Source organism: Callorhinus ursinus, unplaced genomic scaffold (assembly GCF_003265705.2).
Source record: "Callorhinus ursinus isolate GAN/ISIS: 27379988/994484 unplaced genomic scaffold, GSC_fseal_2.0 scaffold48, whole genome shotgun sequence".
Taxonomy (NCBI): Eukaryota; Metazoa; Chordata; class Mammalia; order Carnivora; family Otariidae; genus Callorhinus; species Callorhinus ursinus.
In genome coordinates, this window is record NW_027397110.1 from 9,609,822 (window position 1) to 9,634,975 (window position 25,154).

A 25,154-nucleotide genomic window follows, 5' to 3' on the forward strand; every position below is an offset into this window, starting at 1 on the left:
CTTCCGGGATTGGATGCAGTGCACTCTGGTATTTTGTGGGCCCACCATCACAACTCTGTGTGTGAATGGATGTGTGTCATAATTTGGAGCTTTGCATGGCACAGTGTCAGTATCATCGTTTTAATAACTTTGCCCTGAAACCTTTCATTGGCTACCCTGGAAGCTGGTGAGAAGCCTTAATTAATTCTCCCAGTGACCTGGGGAGCCAGGGGTCTTCTTCCTGATTTGTAGATATGGAAAGCCAAGCCCAGAGTTGGGAGGTGCCTTAGCTGACCCTGCACCACTGGGAACCCTCACTCGTGTTAGTTCCCCGGCAGTGTGCAGGGTTCCTCTTCAAACCAGTGAGACCAGAATTGGGGGTTCGTGCCCATCACAGTCTGCCCTGCTGTAGAAGCTGGGAGGGTCCTTTCTCTGGGGTGAGGGGTGTGGGGGGTGGTGAGGGTAGCTACCTCCCGGGTCTTTGGTCAATGGCATTCTCTATCTCCTGCTGTCCTGTCAAATCACTGACCCCTGAATCAACCTGGCCTGTGTTCTCTGAAGGACTCAGAGCCCCCAACTCGCCATTCTTTTTTTTTTTTTTTTTTTTTTTTTTTTTTTGCAGCGGCCTTCGCAGGGGGCCACTGCTTTGGTTTGAGAGGAGAGAGAACCGGGGGAAGAGGAGGCTTTGGATCTAGAAAACCCCAGCTTTTTGCGCGCCCGCCTCCTCCCCACCCCCACCCAGTTTTTTCCACCTGTGCCCCAGACTGGATCAGGGTGTCGGCTGTGTGTGTTCCCCAGCCCCACACGTAAGACCGCGTTCCTGCAACGCTCCCCTCGCCAGGCGCGGGGGGGGACCGTGTTTCCCGGCTGAGCACCCCCCCCCACAGCGTCCCCGGGAGCCGAGGGCGCGGGCCCTTTAAATCCTCCGGGGCGGCGGCGGCGGGCCGGGGATGACATCAGCGGTCGGGCCCGGGGCTCAATGGGAGCCGGCGGGTGCGCGCCGGGCGGGAGCGCGCGAGCCGGCGGCGGGGGCGGGCGGGCAGGAGGGCCCGGAGGAGGGAGGCGGCGGCGGCGGCGGCGGCGACGAGAACCCAGAGCCAGAGCCCGGCCGGGGCCGAGCGGAGCGGAGCGCGGCGGCGGCGGCGGCGGCGGCGGCAGCAGCAGCGGCGGCTGGGCCGGGAGAGGCTGGCGCGCCGGGCGGCTCCGCGAATCCTCCGGCATCCGCCCCGGCGGGTCGCCCCCGCCCGCGGCAGCCCCCCGAGCAGCGGCCCGGCACCGGCGCCTTCCCGGCGGGGTAAATATTGGGGGCCCGCGGGCCCGCGGAGGGGCGCAAACCCGGGGGGAAACGGGGCTCCCTCCGCCTCTTTGTTTTTGCGCGAGAGGGAGGGGAGGGGAGGGCGGACACACGCGCGTTAGCGCTCGGGTACGGGGCGGGGGGGGGGGGGGGCGGGCGGCGCCCGCCCCGCCCCGCGGGGAAAAAGGCGGGGGGGGGGGGGGGGGGGGGGGGGGGGGACTTTTTTTTTGCGGGCTCCCCGGGGGGGGCCCCCCCCCCCAGTCCGGCCCGCCTCCCCCTCCCCCAGCTGGACCCTTCAAGGCCCCAGCCGGCCGAGGGGCCACCCCGGGGCTGTAACTGGGGGACCCTACGGGAGGGGGGGTCCGGGACTGGGGCGCTGGGGGCACCCGAGACTGTTGATACTGTTGATTCGGGCTTCTCGGCCAAACCCTGGGCTTCTGTGTGTTTCGCCGGACAATCAGCAGCGCCTCCCCCCTTCTCTCCTGGCTCGGAGCTCGGGACCTGGGGGTCAACGAGGCTGCTCCCGCATGTTGGATGGGGGCGCTCCAGGGCGCGTGGGGGCCCCCGAGGTGATGGGGTGTGTGGTCACCCAGCCACCGATTCTGTTTTCCTTTGTGGAGAGAAAGAAAGGGGTGGGGGTTATTTATCAGATCGGATTCTACCGTTTCTGCCCGTGAGAAATCCATGTTTTGCAAGTCTCTGTGGAACGTGAAACTATGTTTGTGTCCGGGTTATCTCTAGAGAGAGGATTTCCGAGCTCCTCTTCACGCCCAGACTCAAAGTGGGGTGAGCCCCCTCCCCAACTTTGCCCTTAGTTCTCTTGCATATGTTCTTCCTGGCACAACCTTTCTCAGGGAGAAGGATTTGGGGAGAAGGGACGGAGATCCCGGGTGTCAGAAGTTGCGCCCAGCGAATGCCTGGACTTGGGGCTCCTTTGCCTTCCTGTCTGGAATGTCCCTCCAATTTTTATTTTAATGGTCCAGTGACCAGGGCCCTGGCTGGGGTGAGGGGGTGTCAGAGAGTAAGAAAACTGCCCATGTGCTCTGCTGCTTGGTAGTTTGTGTAATTTTTTTAACCAGCTGAAACTCTGGATTTGCGTCTGCCTCTCTCTCTTTTTTTTTTTTTTTTTTTTACTTCGTTTATTCCACCCCCCAACCCCCCATGGGAGAAGCAGCAAAGAACTGGCAAGCTTCTCCTTTTCCTGACTCAATCCTTTCTCCTCTCCTCTGGGAGGCTTTTTAGGGGACAGGGCTGGGACAGTGTAGGCTCTCCCTGGGGGCCTGGCCCCCTGGGTCTGGGTGGCTAGCGCCCAGCAGTGGTTTCCGGCAGGGCTGGTTTGTTTGCACCCTCTCTTCTCCCCTTCTCTGCCCATAGCCCGGTGAGTGGGGAGGGGCTGGGGGGTCATGTGCAGTGTATTTATGTAAGGCACCCAGACGGAGGGCGCGAGTATTTATGTAACCCGGCGTGGGTATTTATGTAATATAGGATGCGGGTACATTTATGTTCCTTTCCTAACCTGCGGCTTTCCCGGCTGCCATGTGTGGTCTCTGAATTGGCGTTGGCGGAAAACAGAACGGGGGGGGCAGTGTTTGTGTGTGTACACATCCTCAGCACCCCCCCTTACTCCCCCCTGCCCCCCCCCCACCATGGGGCTTATGGTGTGTGTCTGCTTTTCTTTTTTTCCTTTGGAGTGTACACCCAGGTCGCTGTGTATGTGAAATGTGTGGCTTGTGAGTTTTCTGCAAATGTGGAGTGTGTTCCGCTCGCAGCCACGGCACCTCAGCCGGGACCGGCCAGGCGTGTGGGCAGAGGCCCTTGGTTGAGAGCCCAGAGTTTGGCTGGCATGGGGTGGAGGCTACTTCCTTGTGGTCCTCAGTGCAGGGCTAGTGGTGGCTCCGCTGGGAGTTAGCCGCTGGGGCTGGATGTCTCTCCTGGGCAGGAGCTGTTGGCTTCTTGCCCCTGCTGGAGGGGGTGCCGAGAGCTCCAGCCCCACCATCTGCGAACTAAATCTCTCCCATCTCCCCTCCCAGGTGGGTCTGGCTTCGGGGATAGCACTGGGCTTAGGGCAGGGGCCCGGCTGCTATGCCTAGTACAGCTGCTTTTCCATCTTCCTGCTTTGCTTCCCAGCCCTGGCAGGAAATAAGTCCTGTGCGTGTCAGGTGGGGGCAGCGGGGAACCCTGTCTGGGTCCCAGGGGAGGAGACTGCCACCAATTTGCTGCTGGGGAGTGGGGGGCAGGTGATGGGCCTCTCTAGGCCTGAGTTCCTTGTCTGCAGAGGAAGACCCCTCTTCTAGACACTCTGAGATCTTCGGGCTCCCCCATCCTTCTCCCTGTTCCATAGTCCACCGTCCCCTATGCCCTACTGTAGAAACCATCTCCTGGCCTTGGAGTTTCCCTTTCTGCTGACCAGGACCTCAGAGGGCAGAGGGTCTCTACCAGGGTGGCCCCTGATGTCACATGAGCTTGGGCACCCAGGACGGGACATGGGAAGGAGGAGAGTGGCTCCAATCAGCATCCCTCCCTCAGACCTCTCCCACCCCAGAGCCTGGTGGCTAAAAACCTGGCTTTGGTCCCCTCAGTTGCTCTATGGGGCCCTCTAAGGAGACCCTCCTTCTAGTCTTGAAGGAAGCCAGCCCCAAACTGGCCATTCAAAGAATGTTGTGCAGAGAGGCCTGTGTGAGGTGCTTGGTGTCGTGAGGTCGAGAGGGGGAGACAACTGGATGTTCTGAGGGCCCCCTTTCCTGCCTGCCCTCTGAGTTGGAGAGGAGGCCTCTCCTGCAGGGCACACTGCAAGCTAGCAACTTCTGGCCTCTGAAAAGACTGGGCCAGGCTGTGGAGGCCTGGTGTCCAATTCTTGTTACCAGAAGCATGGGGGCTTAGGGGTGGGGGCAGGGGACCCTATCATTTCTGAGTCCTAAAGGGGCTGAGGAACTCCTTTGGGACCCTCCATTCAACATGTCCTGCCATCCCTGGAGGTTAGAACTTGCTGGTGGTTGCCATGGTAGCACCCCCAGAATGATCGGCTCCTGATTTTCCCCCCTCCCCATCACTCCCTTTGTCTTTGATTTTCCTTTTAGGATCTTGGCCCATTGTGACTGGCCTGCCCCTGAGAGGCTCCTATTGGAGGGTCCCCAAACGAGTGTCCCCCGAGGAGTTGCTTGCTTGGCTCTTTCCTCTGGGGCTTTATCTCCAATTCCACCTTCTGCCTGGTCACCCTGACACAAGGCCTCAGCCTGCCTCAGCTATTCCTCAGCTGTGGAGGCCACCGGCCCACCTGACACCTGGGTGCCCTCAGGCAAAGCCCAGCCAGCTCTCCTCTTGTACAATGGGAGGGAGAATGCCCGTCTCCCAAGTTCCTTGTGTCTTTCCCTGGCCTTTGGCAGGGGGGGTGTGGTGGGCTGCAGCCGGTGAGGCTCCCTTTCCAGCTCCCCACCTCCCTGACCCCCGTGTCTCTGCTTCCCTCAGCAGTGAGAGTGAGTCATGGAGCTGCGCGTGGGAAACAAGTACCGCCTGGGACGGAAGATCGGGAGTGGGTCTTTTGGAGACATCTACCTGGGTAAGTGTCCCTGACTCCAGCGTGGTCGTTCTGGGGCCCGTGGGACAGCATTGGGAACAAGTAGGAGGAAATGTGCCAGGACTTCAGGCTCTCCAGCCAGAACTTGGCTCTGGGCCTCCAGTGGCACATTTTTGGTCATTTTGTCCCCAGGGCCATGCCAGGTGGGGAGAGAAGCAGCAGGTTGGGGGTGAGGCAGGCCAGGGGAGCGGGGTCACAGTCAGGGTGGGGCGGAGTTCCCACTTGCTGCAGGCTGGACAGAGGAGGGTATTTTTAGCTCTGGTTTCCAGCTGCAGATGACCAGGGTCTCCAGCTGGGCGTGGGAAGGCCCAGGCTGTGGTAGCACCCCTGTTTCTTGCCTCCTGGGGGAAGGATGCTGGTAGACGGAAGAGGCCTGGGCTACCACTCGCTCCTAGCTGGGCCCCCTCCTTTTGCTCTGGCCCCTGGAATTCAGCCCAGGCAGGCTTCGGAATGACAGTGACGTAGACTTTCCCAGTAACCTCTGGGTAGGGGTGGGGGTAGGGGTCTGGTCAGAGTTTTCAGGATCGTGCTCTCCGGATGTGCTTCCTGTTGAAAGTCTAAGTTTGCTCTCATGTTGTCATTTTAAACAAATCGCTGACATCTCAGCCCCGTTTCTCGACCTGGCAAAAAGGAGGCTCCTGCCTTCAAATGCCGCCTTCTTGGCTGCCCGAGGGCGTGTGCGGTCAGGGGTCACGGCCCTTCCCTTGCTATTGTTGGTGTGGAGGGGAGATCCTGTGTCAGTAATCACGAATGGGAGTTGGTAGAGCTGGGTGTCCAGCCCCTGGGGTTTATCCTCATTCCTGTCTCTTGGCCTCTCTTTCCTTCCTTGGAAAAGCAAAGTGAATAATTTCTGTCCTGGGCAGAGAAAAACAACAAGGCCGTGTGCTGTGCTCATTGGTTCTGAATTTGGGAGGCGGGGGACAGTCTCTTACCCAGTGGTCTGGGTCTCTGCCCTCTTGGGGTATGAACTCTGCTTCTCTGTGAGCTGCCCCCTTCCCCATCAGAGGGGACAGGGAGGGGACATTGTCTGAGCACGTAGTTGGTGCTGGGCAGGGTCCTCTTGGAATGTGGTTGAATGTGGTCGCCGCGCACAGCAGCTGGTAGAGATGGAGGCCTCCTGTTCTTCTGCACACATCAAGAAGCAGGTGCAGTATGGTCAGGTTGGCTGCCCAGTGTTTCTCTTGAACACTAGAAAAGGCAGCCTTTATGCGCACGTGAGTGAGAGAGTGTGACAGAACACAGGAGGGACACCTCAGACAGACCTGGGTTCCAGACCTGACTCTGTGCAGCCGTGGGACAGTCATGCGGCTGCTCTGTGCCTCAGTGTCCCCATAGGGAAAGTGTGTGATGATGAGGCCTGGCTGACCAAGGGCAAAAAGGCATGGAGCAGTAGCTTTTGGCGCAGATGCACATCTGCTCCTAGGAAACATCCAGTCCAGGACCTTCTTTGTGCAGAAGGGAACAGTGGCCCTGAGAGGGGAGGAGCAGGCCAAGGTCATTGGGAAAGCTAGTGACCCTGGTCCATGTGGGGTCCTCCCTGGGGGCAGGACTTCCCGTTTATCTAGTTCATTTAAAAAAAAACCCGGTCTAGCTTTACTTCTCTTTGTACGGGCTCTGGAGTAAATTCTACCAGGGTTTGGGTGCTGGCTTTTCTTCCATTAGCTGTATGCCCTTGGATGCGTGATGACCTCTGCCGGTCTTGGCTTCCCCATCAGTCAAATGGGGTCATGAGGCCTACAAGGTGGTAAGCAGTAGTGAGATCCCAGTGTGCACAGCACCTGTGCATGCTCGGCCCAGCTGTGGTGGTGCTTTTATGTTGTATCCTCTGCCAACCCGCAGTCTTTTTTGGGATTTGCTACTGTCAGAGGATTTGGGTCCTCTTGGGCCCCAGTAGGGGTGGGGAGCCAGTTCTGCCCTGAGAGCAATTCCCCTGTCCGCCTCCGCTGGGTGCTCAGGCCCGGGGGGCCCTGGCATGACGCTATGTCCTGCCACCTCCTTCCTGGGCTCCTGCCTTGCTGCTGTGGGGACAGTGGTGATTGGAGGGCCTCCCCGGCTGGCCTCGCTGGCTCCCTTTGTTCAAAGCTCTGGCCACATTCTTGTCACTGGTGCCAGTGCCAGGGCCTGACTCCAGATGGCCTCTGCAGGTGGGGCTGGGCGCGGCCTCCAGGCCCTGCTTTCCAGGATCAGCCGAAGGCGAGCACTCTGTGGACGTGGCTTCAAGGCCCACAGCTTCTGCTGAGGGTCTCGGGTCAGCTGCACAGGGTCCAGAAGCGGCCGAGACCGTGTCCCCTCTACCACCGCTGGCTGTGCGTCCTCAAGAGCTCCCTATGCTATACTCTCAGTCTCTGTTCCTCAGTTCTAAATGGCGGGGGATCAGTGTTCCCCAACAGGTGGTTTTGAGGGTGCTTTGTTCTGCATCTCCAGTCCAGCCAGGTCCCTGATTATGTGTGTCTGTGTTGGTGTCTGAATGAGCCCCCATGTGAGGTTGGTCACCCCCTCTACCCACCCAGGACTTCCCCAGGCCCCAGATCCTAGGGCTGGCCAGCTCCAGGCCCTTCTCTGTGTCCAGGTGTGTTTTCCAGACTGGACTGTCCCCCCGCAGGGCCACTGTCCCTGACTGCTGGGTCACCTCTCCTGCCCCAGCATTTTGCACTTAGTCAGAGTTCCGCTTTGTTGCTCCCACAGAGGGTGAGCTGAGCTCATCCAGGGCAGGGCTGCCTCAGCTGGTCCGGGCCTCAGTGTGTGTCTGTTGATGGAATGAATGAGACGCTAGACAGCTGGAATAGAGAAAAAAGCAGGGTCTTTGGAGACTCACATTCAAATCCTAGCTCCGCCCCCAGTAGTCCTGTGACCTTGGGCCAGTTACTTAACCTATTTGAGCCCCAGCAGTGAGAATTCAGGGAGATCAGAGAGAAGGCCGGTGGCTTCCTGACAACTCCCGGGCAGCCGAGGGGCCTCGCAGTGGTGGGAGCCTGGGTGGGGGGCAGCCCGCTGTGGCCGTTTTCCAGCACTCTGCAGGGGCCTGAAGGCTTTGCCTGAGAGCGAGCTCCCTGTCCTGGGGAAGTTAGTGTGGGGTTTGATCTCTTAACCTTTGGTGTTTCACTTTCTCTACGTGTCAACTAGAAATACAAACAGTAGTCCTTGCAGGATGGCGGGGGAATTCAACGGGATAAAGGGCTCCTCCAGCCTGCCCCTCCGCATCTCGGGGAAGAGTGTTCTCCCCAGCACCTCGCCTCCCTGCATCTGTCTGCTGAATCACAGTGCTAGAGGCCCTAGTTTCAGAGTGTCTAGGTCTCTGCCTTCTCCCTGGCTGGGGTCACCATCAGCGTCTGGGTCTCCCTCGCCCCTCACGTCCTCTCCAGTCCTTTCTAATATGCCAGTGGGTCTGAACAGGGGAAGGGATGGGGGGCGGATTTGTTCCACAGGAGCCATTTGGCAAGGTCTGGGGACATTTTTGATCATTGGAGCTCAGGGAAAAGGGGTACCACTGGCAGCTAGTGGGTAGAGGGTAGGGATGCTACTAACCATCCTACAGTGCATAGGACAGGCCCCACAACAAAGAATCGCCGGGCCCCAGGAGGCTGAGAATCCCTGTAATAAGGCATCCATACCTGGCCCGTGGAGTCTCAGGCTTCCGGCCAAGATCTTAGCTGGGCATTTGAGACCCTTCTGATCTCTCCCTCCCTCACCTCTTCCACAATCTTCTTTAGCTACCTCAAGCTCTAGCTTCACCAAACCACTCAGAGTTCACTGCACCCCACTCCTTTGTACCTGCTGTGACCTCTGTCTGGCACGGTCCTACTCAGGCCTCCGGAGCCCGTGCCGCCTTTCCTCCCTGCTGCCCTGCCCACGGTTAGGTCGCCGGGCCCATGTCTGAAGCCCAGGGGCTCGTACTTACCAAACCCAACTTCCGCTGAGCACTTACTATGTGCCAGGCACTCTCCTAAACCTCTTGACACCTCAGAACAATCTCTCCCGCGCCACATCCCCACTGCCCTCCGGAAACGTGTGTGGCCCTCCCCAGTGACGAGTGTCGATGTGCCAGAAGCAGTTTACAGTTTGCAAGTACTTTTTCTCCAGTTGCTCACTGGCTTTGGTAATCTATTTTCTTACCAATTTTAATTTTATTTTATGGGGTTCAAAAATGAAAACACACAAAACCAAAAACCAAAACACAAAAACATGCCGAGTGAAAGAAGCCAGTCACAAGAGGTCACATATTGTATGATTCCATTTAAAAGAAACGTCCAGAATAGACAAACCCGTAGAGACAGAAAGTAGATGAGTGGTTGCCTGGAGCTGGGGCTTGGGGGAGATGTGGAGCGAATGCTGAAGGGTCCTGGGCTTTGGAGATAGTGAAAATATTCTAAAATTGATTGTGGTGTAGGTTGCGCAGCCTTGCGAATATGGTAAAAACCACTGAACTGTACACTTTAAAGAAGTAATTGTGGGGACGCCTGGGTGGCTCAGTCGTTAAGCATCTGCCTTCGGCTCAGGTCATGATCCCAGGGTTCTGGGATCGAGCCCCACATCGGGCTCCCTGCTCTGCGGGATGCCTGTTTCTCCCTCTGCCCACTACCCCTGCTTGTGTTCCCTCTCTAGCTGTCTTTCTCTCTGTCACATAAATTTAAAAAACTTAATAAAAAAAAAAAAAAAGAAGTAATCGTGTAATATGTGAATTATATCCCAACAGAGGTGTCAGGAAAAGTGGCAGCCCATAACCTAGAACCCGGTGAAATGTCCCCTCCTGGGCTAGCGGTCAGCGTAGCCCTGCCCGGCCCTCACTGGTTTCTCATGCTTCTTCCCAGTGTTTTCTTATGTAGTTACAACCAAACACAGATCCATATTATTTCCCCCATCTTTTTATTTTTTTAAACTGGAAAGAGCATAGAATACATACTGTTCTGTACTTCACTTTTTCACCTCCTATGTCTTTGAGATCTTTCCACTTCTGCACAGAGAGAGCTTCCTCATTCTTTTTCCATTGTATTCCATGTTATTGATGGGCCATTCTTTATTTAACCAGGCCCCAGAATGATGGACATCTGGGCCATGTCCAAGTTTTGCTGTTGCAAACAGCCTCATCCAGGCCCTTTTTGCACTCACTGGGGTGTTGAGTGCACCCCCGAAGCGGGAGCCCAATTTCTCAGTTCACGCCCGGGCCACTTGAGGCGCGGTGCCCACTGCCCCACAGCCCTGCCCCCCGTCTTACCGCGGGACTCGCACCAGTCATAGGTGGCCTCTCTCACAAGGAGGTTGAGCATCTTTTCATATGAGTGCGCCATTTTTATATTAATGATTTCTTTCTCTTGAAGCATCTATTCAGATCCTTTACCCTGTTTCCTTTGAGCCTTTGGTCTTTTTCCTACTGATGTGTAGGAGCTCGTTAACATGTTAGTGCTACCAGCCACTTGCCGCTAATAAGTCATAGGTATATTTCTTAGGACTTTGTTGCTGCCGTTTTTGCCGTGGATTCCCTTTTTGGATGGGATGGAGCCATTTCCGCCCCCCCCCCCCTTTTTTTATTGGCCTTTCAATTTTAAAACAGGGATAAAAAGCCTTGCCTACCCCAAAGTTGTAAGGCAGTTCTCTCTTTTCTTCTCAGATCTCATTGTTGTCTTTTTATTAAGTGTTGAGTAGATAACAAAAGAAGACATACAGCAAATATGCGTGCTATTAGGCACCCTCCCCCTTCCCCTCAGAGAGAATGTGCCTGTCACCTTGTAGGCCCCTGCCACCGCTTCGTGCCCCCTCCTCTGCTATCCCCTCTCAGAGGGAACCACCTTCTGACAGTTGAAATTGTTCCCTCGTGTTAAAGAATTTTATTACATTTGTATCCCTAGACCTAACCCTGTTCAGCATGCGTGTTTTCAACTGTTCCTGTGTTCTCCTGTCTCTTCCTATCTTTCAACAGAGGTGAAATTCACATAACACAACCATTTTCAAAATACACAATTCAGTGGCATTTGGTACATTTCCAGGGTTGTGCAACCACCATTCCTATGTAGTTCCAAAGCATTTTCATCACCCCAAAAGAAAACCCCGTGCCCATTAAGTAGGCACACCTTCTTTCCCCCTCCCCACCCCTGGCAACCACCAGTCTATTTCCGGGTTCTATGGATTTAACCTATTCTGGACATGTCCTATAATGGAATCCTACAGCATTTGTGCCTTGGTGTCTGGCTTGTTCACCTAGCACATTTGTAAGGTTCATCGATGTTGTGGCATGCATCGGTCCTCCATTCCTTTCTGTGGCTGAATAACATCCTGCTGCATGGAGAGATGCATTCAGTTTGTCCACACAGCCCGTTGCTGGGCACTGGCTTGTCTTCACCTTGGGTTCTTGTGAAAGGGACAGCTCCTTGCTCCCTCGTACTGAGTGTTAAGATGCCGGGAGCCGAGACGCCTGGGTGGCTCAGTCGGTTAAGCCTCTGCCTTCGGCTTGGATCATGATCCTGGGGTCCTGGGATCAACTCCTACATCAGGCTCCTTGTTCAGCAGGAGCCCGCTTCTCCCTCTGCCTGTTGCTCCCCCCTGCTTGTGCACGCACTCTCTCTGACAGATAAATAAATAAAATCTTTAAAAAAAAAAAAAAAAGGATGCTGGGAGCCGCCTGGAGCCGGTATCTGGTGCTTTGCCCTGCACTGTGGCCTCCCGCTCTCCGACTGCATGGCGACTTAGCCGTTCTGATGTTGGGCATTCGGGTGGTTGGGAGCTGTGAACATTCTCCTCCTGGAGCTCACGTGTTTCTGAAGGGCATATACTCGGGAGTGGGCTTGCTTGGGCACGTGTGTGTGAACACGTGTGTGTTCAGCTCTACTGGGAAAATGCCAGCCTGGTTTTCAAAGTGGCTGTGCTGGGGCGCTTGGCTGGCTCAGTCCATGGAGCGTGCGGCTCTTGATCTTGGGGTCGTGGGCTTGAGCCCCAAGTTCAGTGTAGAGATTACTTAACAAGAAAAAAGGCAAAGCAGCTATGCTAACTTATACTCCACCTTTTTCTTTTTATCACACAAACTTTTGCTTCACTTGGGATTTCTCCTGGTGTGTGTGGCGTGAACTATGGTGTCTTTTCTCAGATGGCTAGCTAGTTGTTCCGAGGGCGCTTATGGCAGAGCCTCATCTTTTCCCCTGACTTGAGACGCAGGCTTTCTCCCATCCTACATTCTCCAGCGCTGGTGTCCTCCTCTGGATCTCGTGCTCTGTGTGTGTACTAAGGCTCAACTGTTTCAGTTTGCCGCCGCTGCAGTCACACCTGGCTTCTCTCAGTCTGGTCCCTGGCCTCTAGCTAGCCCACTCAGTATTAGAGCGGGGGAAACTGAGGCAAGGCAGAGTTTGGATTTGGGTCTTTCTTGGGACTTCTTTTTTTTTTTTTTAAGATTTTATTTATTTATTTATTTGAGAGAGAGAATGAGAGAGAGAGAGAGCATGAGAGGGGGGAGGGTCAGAGGGAGAAGCAGGCTCCCTTACTGAGCAGGGAGCCCGATGCGGGACTCGATCCCGGGACTCCAGGATCATGACCTGAGCCGAAGGCAGTCGCTTAACCAACTGAGCCACCCAGGCGCCCTTTCTTGGGACTTCTTGAGACAGAGCCTTGCTCCGCCTGCCTCTCTCCTCCTCAGCCTGACACCCCTCTGACCTCACTCCTCTCCAGCTCAGTGGTTCCCATTCCCAGGATAAAATTCCTCTTACGTGATCCGTGAGCCCCCTGCAGTCCCTCCCGTCTCCCTTCACGTCTGGCCTTCTCCGCTGCACCAGCCCGTGGCTCTCTGAGATGTCTGCAGTTCCTTCCTCCCGGCCTTCCCCTCCCACATGCCGCTTACCCCCCTCTCCCCTCCCGCCCAAGCTGGGCCAGGTGTCCGCTCTGTGTCTGCAGTCCCTCCGCTTCCCTTGGATGCAGTCCTGGGCCCTTTGCCACCTCTCTGGCCTCCCCCAAGGGGCGCTGGACTGCTCAGGGTCAGACAACCGAGTTGGCCCTGACTGCAGTCCCTCCGCTTCCCTTGGATGCAGTCCTGGGCCCTTTGCCACCTCTCTGGCCTCCCCCAAGGGGCGCTGGACTGCTCAGGGTCAGACAACCGAGTTGGCCCTGACCTGAGGCCACCTGCCTGGCCGAGCGTGACCTGGGTCCCTTGTGCCCCTCCTCCACCCCTGGCAGGTGCCAACATTGCCTCTGGTGAAGAAGTTGCCATCAAGCTTGAGTGTGTGAAAACGAAGCACCCACAGCTGCATATCGAGAGCAAGTTTTACAAGATGATGCAGGGAGGAGGTGAGGGCTGGGCGGGGCCTGGGGGCAGAGCCTGAGGAGCTCGGGCCGGGGTGTGCCTGCTGGTGTGCATGTGTGGGCGAGGGTCCTCTCTGACACCTGCATCTCTGGCCCTCAGTGGGAATCCCATCCATCAAGTGGTGTGGAGCCGAGGGGGACTACAATGTGATGGTCATGGAGCTGCTGGGGCCCAGCCTCGAGGACCTCTTCAACTTCTGCTCCCGCAAGTTCAGCCTCAAGACGGTGCTGCTCCTGGCCGACCAGATGGTGAGTCCCCACCTACCCTCCCCAGCCAGGGACTGTGGGCCCTGCTGGGCTTGCGGCTTCCCTTCCAACCTCTGTTTCCCCACCGGGCACAGGGTACCAGCCCTGTCTCCTGCTTCTGGAGGATGCCACAGCAGGAAGTAGTGACAGGGACATAGGACAGGCTTGGTTCCTGGACCAGGACCAGGGGACCTTGACCATTGGCTGTAGAATGGGGGAGGGGGGTTAAATGCAGATCTCCAGGCCTACTGGGTTGGGCTCCTGGGGGTAGGACCTGGGACTTTGCCCTGGGGTGATTCTAAAGCCTAGTGATCACACAGACCTGGGTCATACCCAAGTGTGCTGACTCTAAGTGATTGCTAAGCCTCTCTGACCATCAGTTGTCTCAGATCAGAGTGTCCCCTTTGCTGGGCTGTTGTGGGGTCAAGTGGGACACCATGCAGTGCCTGGACCAGAACAGATGATAAGCGACCCTTAGATCCTAAAGCCCTTTATAAACTCAGGGCAGGAGACCTTTTTTAAAAACAGAAAAGCATTTTAGACCTGGAATGATACACGGAGCTCCCGTTAGGCAGGGTCCTGGTCTGCGGCTGGCCCACAGAAAGTCTGCAGACATCTGCAGTTTGGGGCTAAATGTGCTTGTGCAGAGGAGAGTTGTCAGATTCTCACGGGATATGACACTCCATAGGAGGTACTCAGCCAAGCCAAACGAGGCTGTTGATTTTCAGAAGCCTGAGACCCAGAGACAGAACTGACTTGCCAGAGGATGTATTGTGTGCATATGTGTTAAGTTTCTGACATGATGGTTAAAGGAAAGGTCTGTGTGTCTGCTTGACTTGGGTGTTCTTTGACAGCTGGCGGACAAATCCTGTCTTTTGTCCTCCATCTCTGTCACCCCAGCTGAGTTGAGGCTTCATTGGTGCTCCTCCATCTCCTCCCTTCCCCCACGGTCTGATTACCAAAACAGCCTTCGAAATGCCTCTCTAACTCCGGCCCCGCAAGTCCGATGAGGGTGTAGAGCCAGGCACAGAGGCTTCCTTCGGGGCCCAGATGCCTTTCCGGGCTTCATTTCTAGATGTTGCCATTAGCTCTCCTACCTTGCTCTCTCTCGCTGTCTCACAGCAACCTCGGGGAGCTCCTCTTTCAGAATTCCTGTCTGTACCACTTCCTCCAGGAAGCCCTCTTTGACCTACCCCTTGAGATCATCTCACATAGTTGCAGAGACAGATCTTTCTGCCCTACCCAGACCAGGGCCCACGGATGTGTGTTTTCCGTCCCTACCACTCCAGCCCTCAGGCCCCAGTGCAGGGTCTGGCCCTGAGTGCTTGGTGAAAGCCCCTCCCTGGACTGCTTGCTCAGTGACTTGCTGTCTCGCCCCGCCCCCAGATCAGCCGCATCGAGTACATCCACTCCAAGAACTTCATACACCGGGACGTCAAACCTGACAACTTCCTCATGGGGCTGGGGAAGAAGGGCAACCTGGTGTACATCATCGACTTCGGCCTGGCCAAGAAATACCGGGATGCCCGCACGCACCAGCACATCCCCTACCGGGAAAACAAGAACTTGACTGGCACTGCCCGCTACGCCTCCATCAACACCCACCTGGGCATCGGTGAGTGTGAGGCCCGGGAGCCCCGTGCACCCGTGGGCTTGCGGGCCAGGGCCCTGGCTTTCTGCAGCTGGATGTTTTCCCCGCGTTGTTGCCACAAAGTCAGGCCTTCCCCTCCAGGAGGAGAGCTGTGACATAGCAAGCACCTTAACGTGCCTGACTTCATCCCCACAAGCAGCCTGGTATAGTGGGGGGCACCGGGCTCACAAGTGCAACATGGTTGCTTTAGGTTGTACGGCTTAGCAGGTACCAGAGTCGGACTTGACCCTGGCCCTGTCTGAGGCCACACTTGTGCTCTGTCCCTGGAGTGGCCTAGCAAGAAGGCACCAGAGTGCCTGCTGTAAAGCTGTCGAGTGAGAAAGTTCCTGAGCTGGACAAACTAGGCCCAAGATTGAGTAGGAAAAGCTCGGCCCCAGGCCTTTTTCTGTAGAAGGGTTACTCTAACCTGTGTGTGTTCGTGTCGGAGTTGCAGCTAGCCGGCGTGCGGGGCGGCGGAGTGAGGGGGTGGGGAGCATGTCCTGGAGGAGGGGGGGCCTCTGTTGGCCAGGAGCCCCGGTGGACCCTGCCCCTCACCCTGTCCCCGACTCCGTGCAGAGCAAAGCCGCCGAGACGACCTGGAGAGTCTGGGCTACGTGCTCATGTACTTCAACCTGGGCTCCCTGCCCTGGCAGGGCCTCAAAGCAGCCACCAAGCGCCAGAAGTATGAGCGCATCAGTGAGAAGAAGATGTCGACGCCCATCGAGGTCCTCTGCAAAGGCTACCCCTGTGAGTAGCCCCCGGGGGGGAGGCGGCACCTCTAAGGGGAACAGGAGGCCATACGGCCCACACCGCCCCGCCACTGCCCCAGAGCCTTGGTCCCGGGCTGTCCCTGCTTCGCCCCGCGAGGGTGGCATATTAGGAAAAGCTAGTTCTTTCTCGCCCTGCGAGCCTCTGAAACTTCTACTCACCACACGTGTGGGGCCTTTCCCCCCACCAGGCAATTCTCTGTGACGCCCGTTGGGTGTCCTCTAGCTTGACTCCATTTTGATACCATCTGCCTGGAGACAGCGGCAGATCCCACCGGTTCGGGGCTCGATCCCACGAGACTGCCCCCGTCCCTGCCTCAGATGCCGGTCACAAGTCCGGCCTGCCGCCCGTGCTCTGACCGGCCGCCTGTGAGTCTGAGGTTCCCACGCCCCCCCTCCTCAGCTGGGATGAATTTGCTAGAGCAGCTCATAGGATTCAGGGAAACTGACTTTGCGTACCACTTTATTAAAGGCTTTGGTAAAGGATGTGGATGGATAGCCCCGTGAAGAGATACATAGCGTGAGGTCTGGGAAGGAAGGGCCTGAGCACAGGGGCTTCGGTCCCTATGGAGTTGGGGCGTGTCACCCTCCTCTACAGGGACGTGTTCACCAACTGGAAGCTGTCCAAACCCCATACTGTTGGGGTTTTTACGGAGGCTTCCTTGTGTAGACATAAGCGAGTACTAACTCCATTTCCAGCCCCGCTCCCTTCTAGAGAAGTGTTTGGGGGTGGGGCGCTGAAAATTCTAAGCTAAGCATGGCTTGGTCTTGATGGTGACCAGCCCCCACCCATCCAGGAGCCATTAGGAGTCGCTGCATCGGAACAGAAGATGCTCTTAGCGCTCTTAGCGTTTAGGGATTTACAGGGGTTTCAGGAATGGCAGAGGCCAGTATACATTTGCTGTTAGCTCGCAAGGGCTCTCCCCGCCCCTGCTTTCCAGAGGAGGAGATGCCTTCTGTGTCTTCGGTCTTCTGTGTTTGGTCATGTTGGATCACAGTTTGCCTTCTGTGGCTTTGGTCATGTTGGGAGTTCCCCACTGTGCCCTTGACTGTCCTTTGGAACTTATGGCAGCTCTTGATCTGCCATCTGCATGCCTGGTCCCCAGAGTGATTGGCAGGAGCAGGTAGAGCGGTGGCCTGAGGCCCTGCGGTGCCCCTTACTGCGAGGGGGCGCTTGCTCCTAATTCCCGGCTCTTGGGTCTGGCCGAGTCTTCAAGGCCCTGCTCACCGGCTCGCAAGGGTTTTAGCGCTGTGAGGAGGACCGTTGCTCTGCTCTGCTGTCTTCTTGTCCCCTCCTAGATTGAAAGCGTTTGGAGGGACAGCGGGTGGGCAGGACAACCCGGGCTGTGGGGGGTGGGGCCCGGGGAGCCTGGGCCTCACGGCAGCCTTTTCTGTGACCCCCACCAGCCGAGTTCTCCACATACCTCAACTTCTGCCGCTCCCTGCGGTTCGATGACAAGCCTGACTACTCGTACCTGCGTCAGCTCTTCCGTAACCTCTTTCACCGGCAGGGCTTCTCCTACGACTACGTCTTCGACTGGAACATGCTCAAATTCGTGAGTCACCTGGAGGCCAAGGCGGGCTTGGGGGACTGGACGGGGAAGGCCCCGACTCTTAAGGCCAAAGTGACCCTGTGGCGGGCGGGGCTCCCGAAAAGTGGGGGCTATGAGCTGGACAGTGCAAGCGACCTCGCTGGGCTCCCGGAGTCCCCGCGGTCCCCCCACTGCAGCCTCATCTGTGCTGACGGCGCGTGCTGCTGCGGGCGGCGGGGCAGGGGGGCGTCACCTCCCGCCAGGCCCAAGAGGACCTGGCCGGGCCTTGAGTCCCTCCTAGGTGCCCTCGGTGGCGCGTGGGTGGCGCTGGCGGGCCCCCCGGCCGTCCTGGTCGTCGCCTACACCACCCTGCTTTTGCTCTTCTGCACGTCCCAGGCGGCCGCCTTCGCCGTGGCCCCTCTGGCCAGCCTGGACCCATTCATTGTGGTTTCTTTCTTCCTGGTCATGGGACCCTGGGTCTTGCTAGGCGGTTGCTCTGTCTCCCTCTTTTAAGGGTCGTGGGGTGGGGTGGGGTGGGGAGAAGCGTTCGTCAGCGGTGCCTGGAGCTCCGGAATCTGTGAAATCGTGTGTCTTGTTTCACGTCTCTTCTGGAAAAGGGGGCTTCCTCGAGCCAGGCTCAGCCCCGTGACAACGAAGCTGTCACGCTGCCCTGCCCCCGCCCCTGTCCCTGTGCTGGGCCCACGTACTCACCCTCATACTGGTAAGGACCCTCCGAGGCCTGGCCTTTCCAAGATTTACCACTTGGCTGGGCGAGCACAAGAGGCTGAGCCTCTGCTGTGCTCTCTGTCCCTTCCAGGTGCCCGGCGCCCCTGGGCACCCAGGGCCCTCCAGATAGGCCCCTGGAGGAGGTGGAGGAGCTGCCCCCCCAAAACTACTGGCCTGTGGTCTGGACTCCGGGGCCCCAGTTCTGACGTCACCAGGTGTGTCTGAGCCCGTCGGGGCCAGGCCTGAGGAGGTGTCCCTTGGCCTGGTGGGGTGCAGTGGAGAGGGAGTGGTGAAGGCCCTGCCGTGAGATTCTTGGGGATGAATCAGCTGCCTGATGAACCGAGCCTGAAGGAGGGACGATGTTCACTGCCCTGGAGGGCCTGGTGGGAACGGGCACCGGGAGCGGCTTCAGCAAGACCCCGACGGTGGCCTCTGTATTGAACTTGAACTCATTAAACGCCCCTCACCTGTACCGCGCTTCCTGCTGGTGTGCCTCTCCTTTCATGGCGGACGTCAGACGCTCAGGACCCGAGGGCTTATTCTCTTGGACGCAGGGGTCGGCGCTGGGTACTGTTCCCTTAGGAGTTCAACAGAGGTCAGGCGGAGAGCCACGGTCCCACGGGCCAGGGGACTCGAGGGGTGGGGGTGGGCGATGGGCAGTGGGGCACCTTGCACCCCAGACCTTCCAGGTGGGAGTGTGGCCAAGGGCCAGGGGCCAGATCTCGCCAAAGGGCATTCGTTGCTCAGGGCATCTGGACACTGGGCGCTCACTCATCCGCGTAGAAAGTCATCCCTGGGTCAGCTTCGGGGATGGGCTTGGCCCTTCCGCTCAGTGTGGCTCCAAGAAAGGGTTTTATGTTGTCAAGGCTTGCACCATGCAATATGGTAGCCGCTGGCTACGTGTGACTAATTTTTAATTAATTAAAATTAATCAAAGCTGAACGTGTAGCTCCTCAGTCACATTTGCTACGTTTCAAGTTGTCAGGAGCCACATGTGGCTGGTCAGTGGCTATCCTATCCAACGAGGCAGACATGAATGTTTCCATCATCACAGAAAGTTCTGTGGGACAGTGCTCCTCTAGATGGTTCCTCCTAGAACCTCTTGTGGAACCATCCAGCTGACAAGATCTCATCTCAAGCCAGGCCACGAGCACCCTCCCTGCCCATTGCTGGCACCCTGACCCCTTCCTGGGGTCCCCTTTGAGCCAGGCTCTAGAGTCAGAAGCTGAGCAGAGGTACCCACAGCCTTATTCTGCACTGATCTCTGACCTGAGGGCCTGGACTGGATCACTGGGCGCCTTTGACCCCATCACCACCACAGTGAACTCCACCATCTCCACCTGCCTGTTGGCGGAAGCATCTGCAGACATGCAGTGGGGACCTTCTGTGTCTTTACCCCAAGGCCAGGCCTCCGGTGCCATTACCAGCACCTACCTAAGGACTGGACACCATGCTGGGCACCAAGGGCTACGGACTCCTGTGGGAAGGATCCCACCCCTGATTGAGAGCGTCTCTCCTTGAAGTGGCCACCCCGTTCAGCATCAGGGCCCCAGAATCCCTGGATCCCCAGAGCCTGGGACGTTGCCGTCAGCACATGGAGCCACTGTGTTCCGCGGTCCAACCGGCCGGCCAGGAGGAGACTCGGTGTAGCCAAGGACAGGGGTCCGCACAACAGGGCTGGTTGCTTGTGTGACTTTGATGTTGACCTTTTGTGTTTTCTGTGGGCAAATAAAAGCCAAGAAACCTCTCCGGTGTGCAGTTCTTGAGGCGTCACTGGGTGGATGGAAACGAGAGTAGCTCCTTCTGTTCTGGGGTTGGCCTTGACCCGAGCCTGCTGGGGTCACCAGGGGCAGGGGCTCCGGCCCTCTGTGCACTCGCTCACCCCGGGGCTGTATACTCCTCTGGGCGGACCCCTTGGCTTTATCAGTCTCAGTTGGCCCAGCCAGGGATGAGCTTGTCCCCGCCCGGCCCGCAGGTTTCCTGAGTGGAGCTGCAGCTCTTAACACAGGCCTGCTCTGCTTCTGGCTGAGATGCTCTTTGCCGTCCTATCACCAAGTGGGAGCCCGGGGCTGGGGGAGGGGGGTGGACTGTGGGGGTGGGGAACTGGAGTCAGGACCTAGTGCCCTGGCGGTTCCAGGCCTGCCCGGACAGGCTTGTGGGTGGGAGGGCTGGGGATGTGCGTCCCTCCGAAGTCCTCCGGGGGTGCAGAGTAGGATCGGGTGACAGAGGCTTGGATTCAGACCCTGGCCCTGCCCTGAGCTGTGTGACCCCACACAGGGTCATGAGGGCTCCTCGGGCCTCGATTCCTCACTAGGATTCAGGGATCATTCTGATCCCTAGCCCCTATCTCCTGGAATTGCTTAAAGGCAAGGGCCGCCCCCAGCCCTCATTCCCCAAAGACGGCAGGGCCTTCTTGGCCAGGTCCCTGGGAGAGACACAGGGTTGCAGGAGCCTGCACCCCATGGCCCGTGAACAGGCCCCCCACTCAGCCTGCAGCTCTCTCCTCCACAGATGCGGCCCCCCTCATGCCAGCCCCCTGCCCTTCCCTGTGGACGACCCCAGGACCAACTAGGTAATGCGGCCAGGTGCCGCTCCCACGCCATGCTCCTCTCTCTGAGCCTTTCTCCTTTCCTCCTGCACTGGGGTGGCAGCGGCTGAAGGGCAGGCCCTGGGGGCTCACGGAACCCTTCCGCCCCAGCCTGCCTGTTGGGCCTCTTTTTCCTCCACAGGGCATCTAGCCCATTCTTCCTCGAGCTCCCCCTGAGCTCCTGTCTTGTCCCAGGGCTGGCAGCATCTGTGTGAGTCCCGGGGCCTCCCCCACAGCACCTGCCAGAAGTCATTGCCCGGTCCAGGGACAGGGGAAGAACAGCCTTTGACAAATCCCCTGGCTGGCGCCCTGGTTCAAACGCTGGCCTTGCCTTTAGCTAGCCTGTTCCTCTTTCTCTGGATCTCTGAACACCTGCCCTGCTTGTTTGGAAACTTGGAGGGGCTGAGGGCTCCGGAACACAGTAGGGGTCCAGGTTGGGCGGGCCAAGGAGTGCCCTTGGACATTCTGGGGCATTAGCCCTCCCAGCGCTGCCTCAGCCCCATGAGATCAGGGCAGAGCGACCTCGCCCTGCTCCTCAGACCCGGCTTCCTCCTTCCTCTGGGCGGTTGTGTGGCTTTGTTTCTCTGTACTGTGGGACTGGGGGTCATTTCCAGGCCTCTCGGGCTTCCTGCCTTGTGGGGAGGAGGTTGGACCGGAGGGTTTCTGAGCTGCATCTTCCCCCGGTGCCCCCCCGGCCTCCTTCCCCACGCTCTGCGCTGCGGGAGTGCTGGACCTCCAAGCACCGGCCTGACCAGGTCTCACCTCGTCCCCACAGGGCGCGGCCCGGAACCCCGAGGACGTAGACCGGGAGCGGCGAGAACACGAGCGCGAGGAGAGGCTGGGGCAGCTCCGGGGCTCCGCGGCCCGGGCCCTGCCCCCTGGCCCACCCACGGGGGCCACCGCCAACCGGCTCCGCAGTGCTGCCGAGCCTGTGGCTTCCACCCCAGCCTCCCGCATCCAGCAAGCTGGTGAGCGGGGGCCTCGCACGGTGGGCTGGGCCCCGGGGGGAGGCCGGGGCGGCCGGGGACCCAGACACCGAGGGTGGCCTCCCCCTGCTCCTCCCCTCTAGGCAACACTTCTCCCAGAGCGATCTCACGAGTCGACAGAGAGAGGAAGGTGAGCATGAGGCTGCACAGGGGTGCGCCTGCCAACGTCTCGTCCTCCGACCTCACTGGGCGGCAAGAGGTCTCCCGGATTTCAGCCTCACAGGTGAGCTGCGCTCGCTCCAGCCCTCCCATGCCTCGCCGCCGTGCCCAAGGGCCGTGCCCTGGAGGGAGTCCGGGCTGGCACTTCTCTTCTCGCCTCTCCGATAACCTTGGAGCAGCCCCTTTTGTTGAGCGGGGACTTGGCCTCTTTTAATCTCCTGAGGTTGGCTTAGCCCCGGTGGGCAAAGTAGGAACTGAGGCTCAGAGAAGTCGCTTGCCCCAGCAGGTGGTGGCCCTGGGATCCTGCCTTCAGGACTGGGGCCTCGTCCGGGCGGGCAGCAGGGAGCTCACGGAGGAGGGGCTTGTGATCCCGGCCATCAGGAAGTCCCCCTCGGGGCTGGGTCAGCACAGCGTGGAGGGATGGGCAGATTCTGCTGGTGGTCTGCTGGGACCACGCCTAGACTAGGAAAGTTGGGAAGGGGGAGTCCTTGGTTGCCCAGGGAAGGTGTCTTGGCAGAGGCAGGCAGGAGACCTGCTTTGGTCCTTTTGCTTGTGGTGGGTGAGCCTCAGGACGGGCCACGAGCTGGGAGTCTGATGGCCCCGACGTGCGTGTGGCCTGGAGCAGCTACTTTGCCTCTCTGGGCAATGTTCTTGTCTACGAAGCAGCTACCTCCTAGGGTCATTGAGGTCACACACACACACCCCTTCCCTTGGCTCCAGGGCCGGTGGGGGCGGGCGCAGAGCTCCACGGTAGGGAGAGACTTGCCAGACTGCCATCATTAGCAGCTTATCCCCTCTCCACCTCTGTGCCTCTCCTCCCAAAGACAAGCGTGCCATTTGACCATCTCGGGAAGTGAGGAAGAGCCACCATCGGACCAGTATTTGCTTAGGTGAGTCACTACTGCTGCAGACGCAGCCCAGCCAGGTCTAGAAACACTCACGCCTCCGGGAGGAGATGAGTGTATGTTGTGGAGTGGTGGGGGGGAGTAGCAGGGACCCCCTCCCACCCCAAATCAACAGCTCTTGAGAGAATTTACCTCAGAGCTACTTGACTCAGCCTAGCCCATACCAGCTAACTGCTGCTGGAAAAACCCTTCCTCTGCCCTCAGAGCAGTCCTCTATCCTCCCCCCCAACCTTGAAATAGTCTGCAGAGTTAGTTCTTAGCAGAGACAGTCCCAGGGCCCACACCCTGACCTCCCCCAGGCCTTTAGTCCTACCTTAGCCCCTGGGTTGTTACCACTTAGAATAGGATCATGTCCTTGGGAGTTTATCAGCTGTAAGAGAAGGCCCTTGGTGGCCTTCACGAGTAGCCAGCATGAACCTCGAAGGGATTTCCATGGCCACATGTGGGCCTGAGGTGCTGTACAGCAGGTCTCTCTTTCTGGGGCCTGGCTTGGGGAAGCAGAGGTGGTAGAGGTTCTCGGAGGGTCTGGGGCGGGGGGGCGGGGGGGGGGCGAAAGAGGTCCCTGGGGAATAGGGCAATGTTTGGGCTCCCATGGCAGGGGCCTTCACCGGCTTGGCCTCACACCGGGACATCCTGGGCGTGAGGTGCTTGGCAGAAATTCATTCCACACATAGAGCTGGGATGTGAAACAGGGCTTGCCTTCGCCAGCTCTCAGGTCCGGGAGCCAGTCCTTCTGTGGCAGGGTGGGGCGGACGTGTGGCTGCTCACCGAGAGGACAGGAAGGAGAGAGGTTTTGTTCTTCCCATGAAAATGGAGCACCCACTCTGTCCCCGGAGAGGGACCAGCTCAAAGCCTCAGGACAGGAGCGTGGGGACTGCAGGTGGTCTGGCAGATGGGTGGCCAGAGGCAGACATGCACCTGATCTGTGTTCTCTCCCCCTTCTAGTGTCTTCACTGTATTTTCTTTTAAAAAACAACAACAAAAGATGGGGAAAAAAACCACTCAAAAGAACAAAAAGAAAAAAACCCAGCATAAAACCGACGATGGATTTTCTTTTATTTTTTTTCTTTTTCTTTTTTCCTTCTTTTTTTTGGCCAATGGCAAGAAGATGGGATGCCTTCAGCACAGAGGATTCGTGTCCCTATGCGTTTCCCACTGTCCACAACCTTCAGGCTGCCAAGTGCTCGCCAGACGCCACGGCCCCGCCCCAGCCCCCACAGGCACCGGCCGGGAGGGGCTGTCCCTGTGTTGGAGACGCCCCTGGTCCTCACGTGCCATCAAGAGGTGGCCTGAGGAGCCGGGGGAATGGTGTGGTTGGTCGGGGGCAGATCCCACTGGGTGCTTCTGAGCCGCAGAACCCCAGGAGACAGGCACAGCCCCTATTGCCCCGAAGTGACTGTGGCCGAATTTCTGTGTTGGGCTTTTTCCAGTGTCCCCTGAACGTCTGGGTCTCTTCTTTGCCTCTCCAAGAAGACTTTGAGGAATGGGTGGGCGAGGTGGTGGGGGCTGAGATTCCTTGTGTGCGTGTGTGTCTGTATGTGTAGCTCCCAGGACAGCAGGTGCCTCGCCCCACCTGCCAGGCGGACTTTGGGTTCTCATCCTCCAAATAACAAGGACACGGACAGGCAGTGACTTCCATGGCCCTCGAGAAGAGCACAGAGGGTCCTTGCCACTACCAACCCCTGAGACTGTCAGCAGCCTGTGGCAGCCCCATCCCCTTTCCCTGGTCTTAGGGCAGAATCCGTGGAGACTACTTCCAGAAAGCATCTGGCTCCTGGGTTATAAATTAATTCTCCAGTCCTGACATTCACCTGGCACCCCACCCTCCCCGTGTTCTGCCTCTCTCTCTCTCTCTTTCTCTCTCTCTCTCTCTCTCTCTCTCTCTCTCTCTCTCTCGGAGGAGCCTGGGGTCAGGTCTGGGCACTGGATTTATCCACCCCTCCTAGTTAACACCCAGTTTTACTTTATTTTTGTTTGTTTTCTCCGTGTGTGTATTTCCTAATTTATTTACCTCTTTTTCCCCTTTTTTTTCCTTTTTCTTTTTCTTTTTTTAATTAAAGAGCAAAGCTTTTTATTACTTTGTAATTTAAAAAACTGAAAAAAAAATACTGAAGAACTTTGGGGGGAATTTTGTACTTTTTTCCTGTGTAAATATTGGACTTTTTTGAGCTTTATTGTGGTTGTTAATTTGAAGTAATAAAGTAGCAAAGGATAAAGTGACATGGGCAGCCTTTGGTCCACCTCTTTGCTGGGTGGGGGGGGGGTTCTCCCCAGCAGCCCTGGGAGTTGGGGGGGTGGCAGGTGACTCGGCCAGTGATTGGTGCCTCCCTGGGGTTATTTTAAATCAGTATTTCAAAAACTGCAGACACTCCCAGCTGGGACCTCATTCAAGTGCAGATTCAGCCACAGGAGGATTGGTGTCCATCCTGACAAGGTCCAGGGGATGCCGCTCGCCCAGGACCATACTGCATAGAGAGGTTCCAAGCCCTCTT

General features: G+C 57.8%; 1 protein-coding gene across 5 annotated transcripts; it reads left to right on the forward strand.

The window, feature by feature from the left end:
* Positions 1–1,011: 1,011 nt before the first annotated feature.
* Positions 1,012–24,882, forward strand: CSNK1E (casein kinase 1 epsilon). 5 transcript variants are annotated; one of them, XM_025881678.2, is made up of 12 exons: positions 1,015–1,273; positions 4,739–4,829; positions 12,999–13,109; positions 13,225–13,373; positions 14,757–14,985; positions 15,577–15,747; positions 17,175–17,323; positions 20,537–20,597; positions 21,388–21,580; positions 21,682–21,821; positions 22,582–22,647; positions 23,608–24,882. In XM_025881678.2, exons 2-11 carry the CDS (start codon positions 4,754–4,756, stop codon positions 22,596–22,598), a joined length of 1,296 nt encoding a protein of 431 aa, XP_025737463.1. In that variant the 5' UTR covers positions 1,015–1,273; positions 4,739–4,753; the 3' UTR covers positions 22,599–22,647; positions 23,608–24,882. The 5 variants fall into 5 exon arrangements, with proteins under 5 accessions (XP_025737460.1, XP_025737463.1, XP_025737465.1 ...); XM_025881680.2 differs by lacking the exon at positions 20,537–20,597 and having other exon boundaries at positions 1,016–1,273; XM_025881682.2 differs by lacking the exons at positions 20,537–20,597; positions 21,388–21,580; positions 21,682–21,821; positions 22,582–22,647; positions 23,608–24,882 and adding exons at positions 17,917–18,020; positions 18,117–19,772 and having other exon boundaries at positions 1,016–1,273.
* Positions 24,883–25,154: the final 272 nt, after the last annotated feature.

Coding starts and splice junctions, on each gene's coding strand:
- CSNK1E (XM_025881675.2), top strand. CDS start 4,754: ATGGAGCTGCGCGTGGGAAACAAGTACCGCCTGGGACGGAAGATCGGG. Junction 13,110..13,224: donor CAAGATGATGCAGGGAGGAG/GTGAGGGCTGGG, acceptor TCTGGCCCTCAG/TGGGAATCCCATCCATCAAG. Junction 15,748..17,174: donor CCTCTGCAAAGGCTACCCCT/GTGAGTAGCCCC, acceptor GACCCCCACCAG/CCGAGTTCTCCACATACCTC.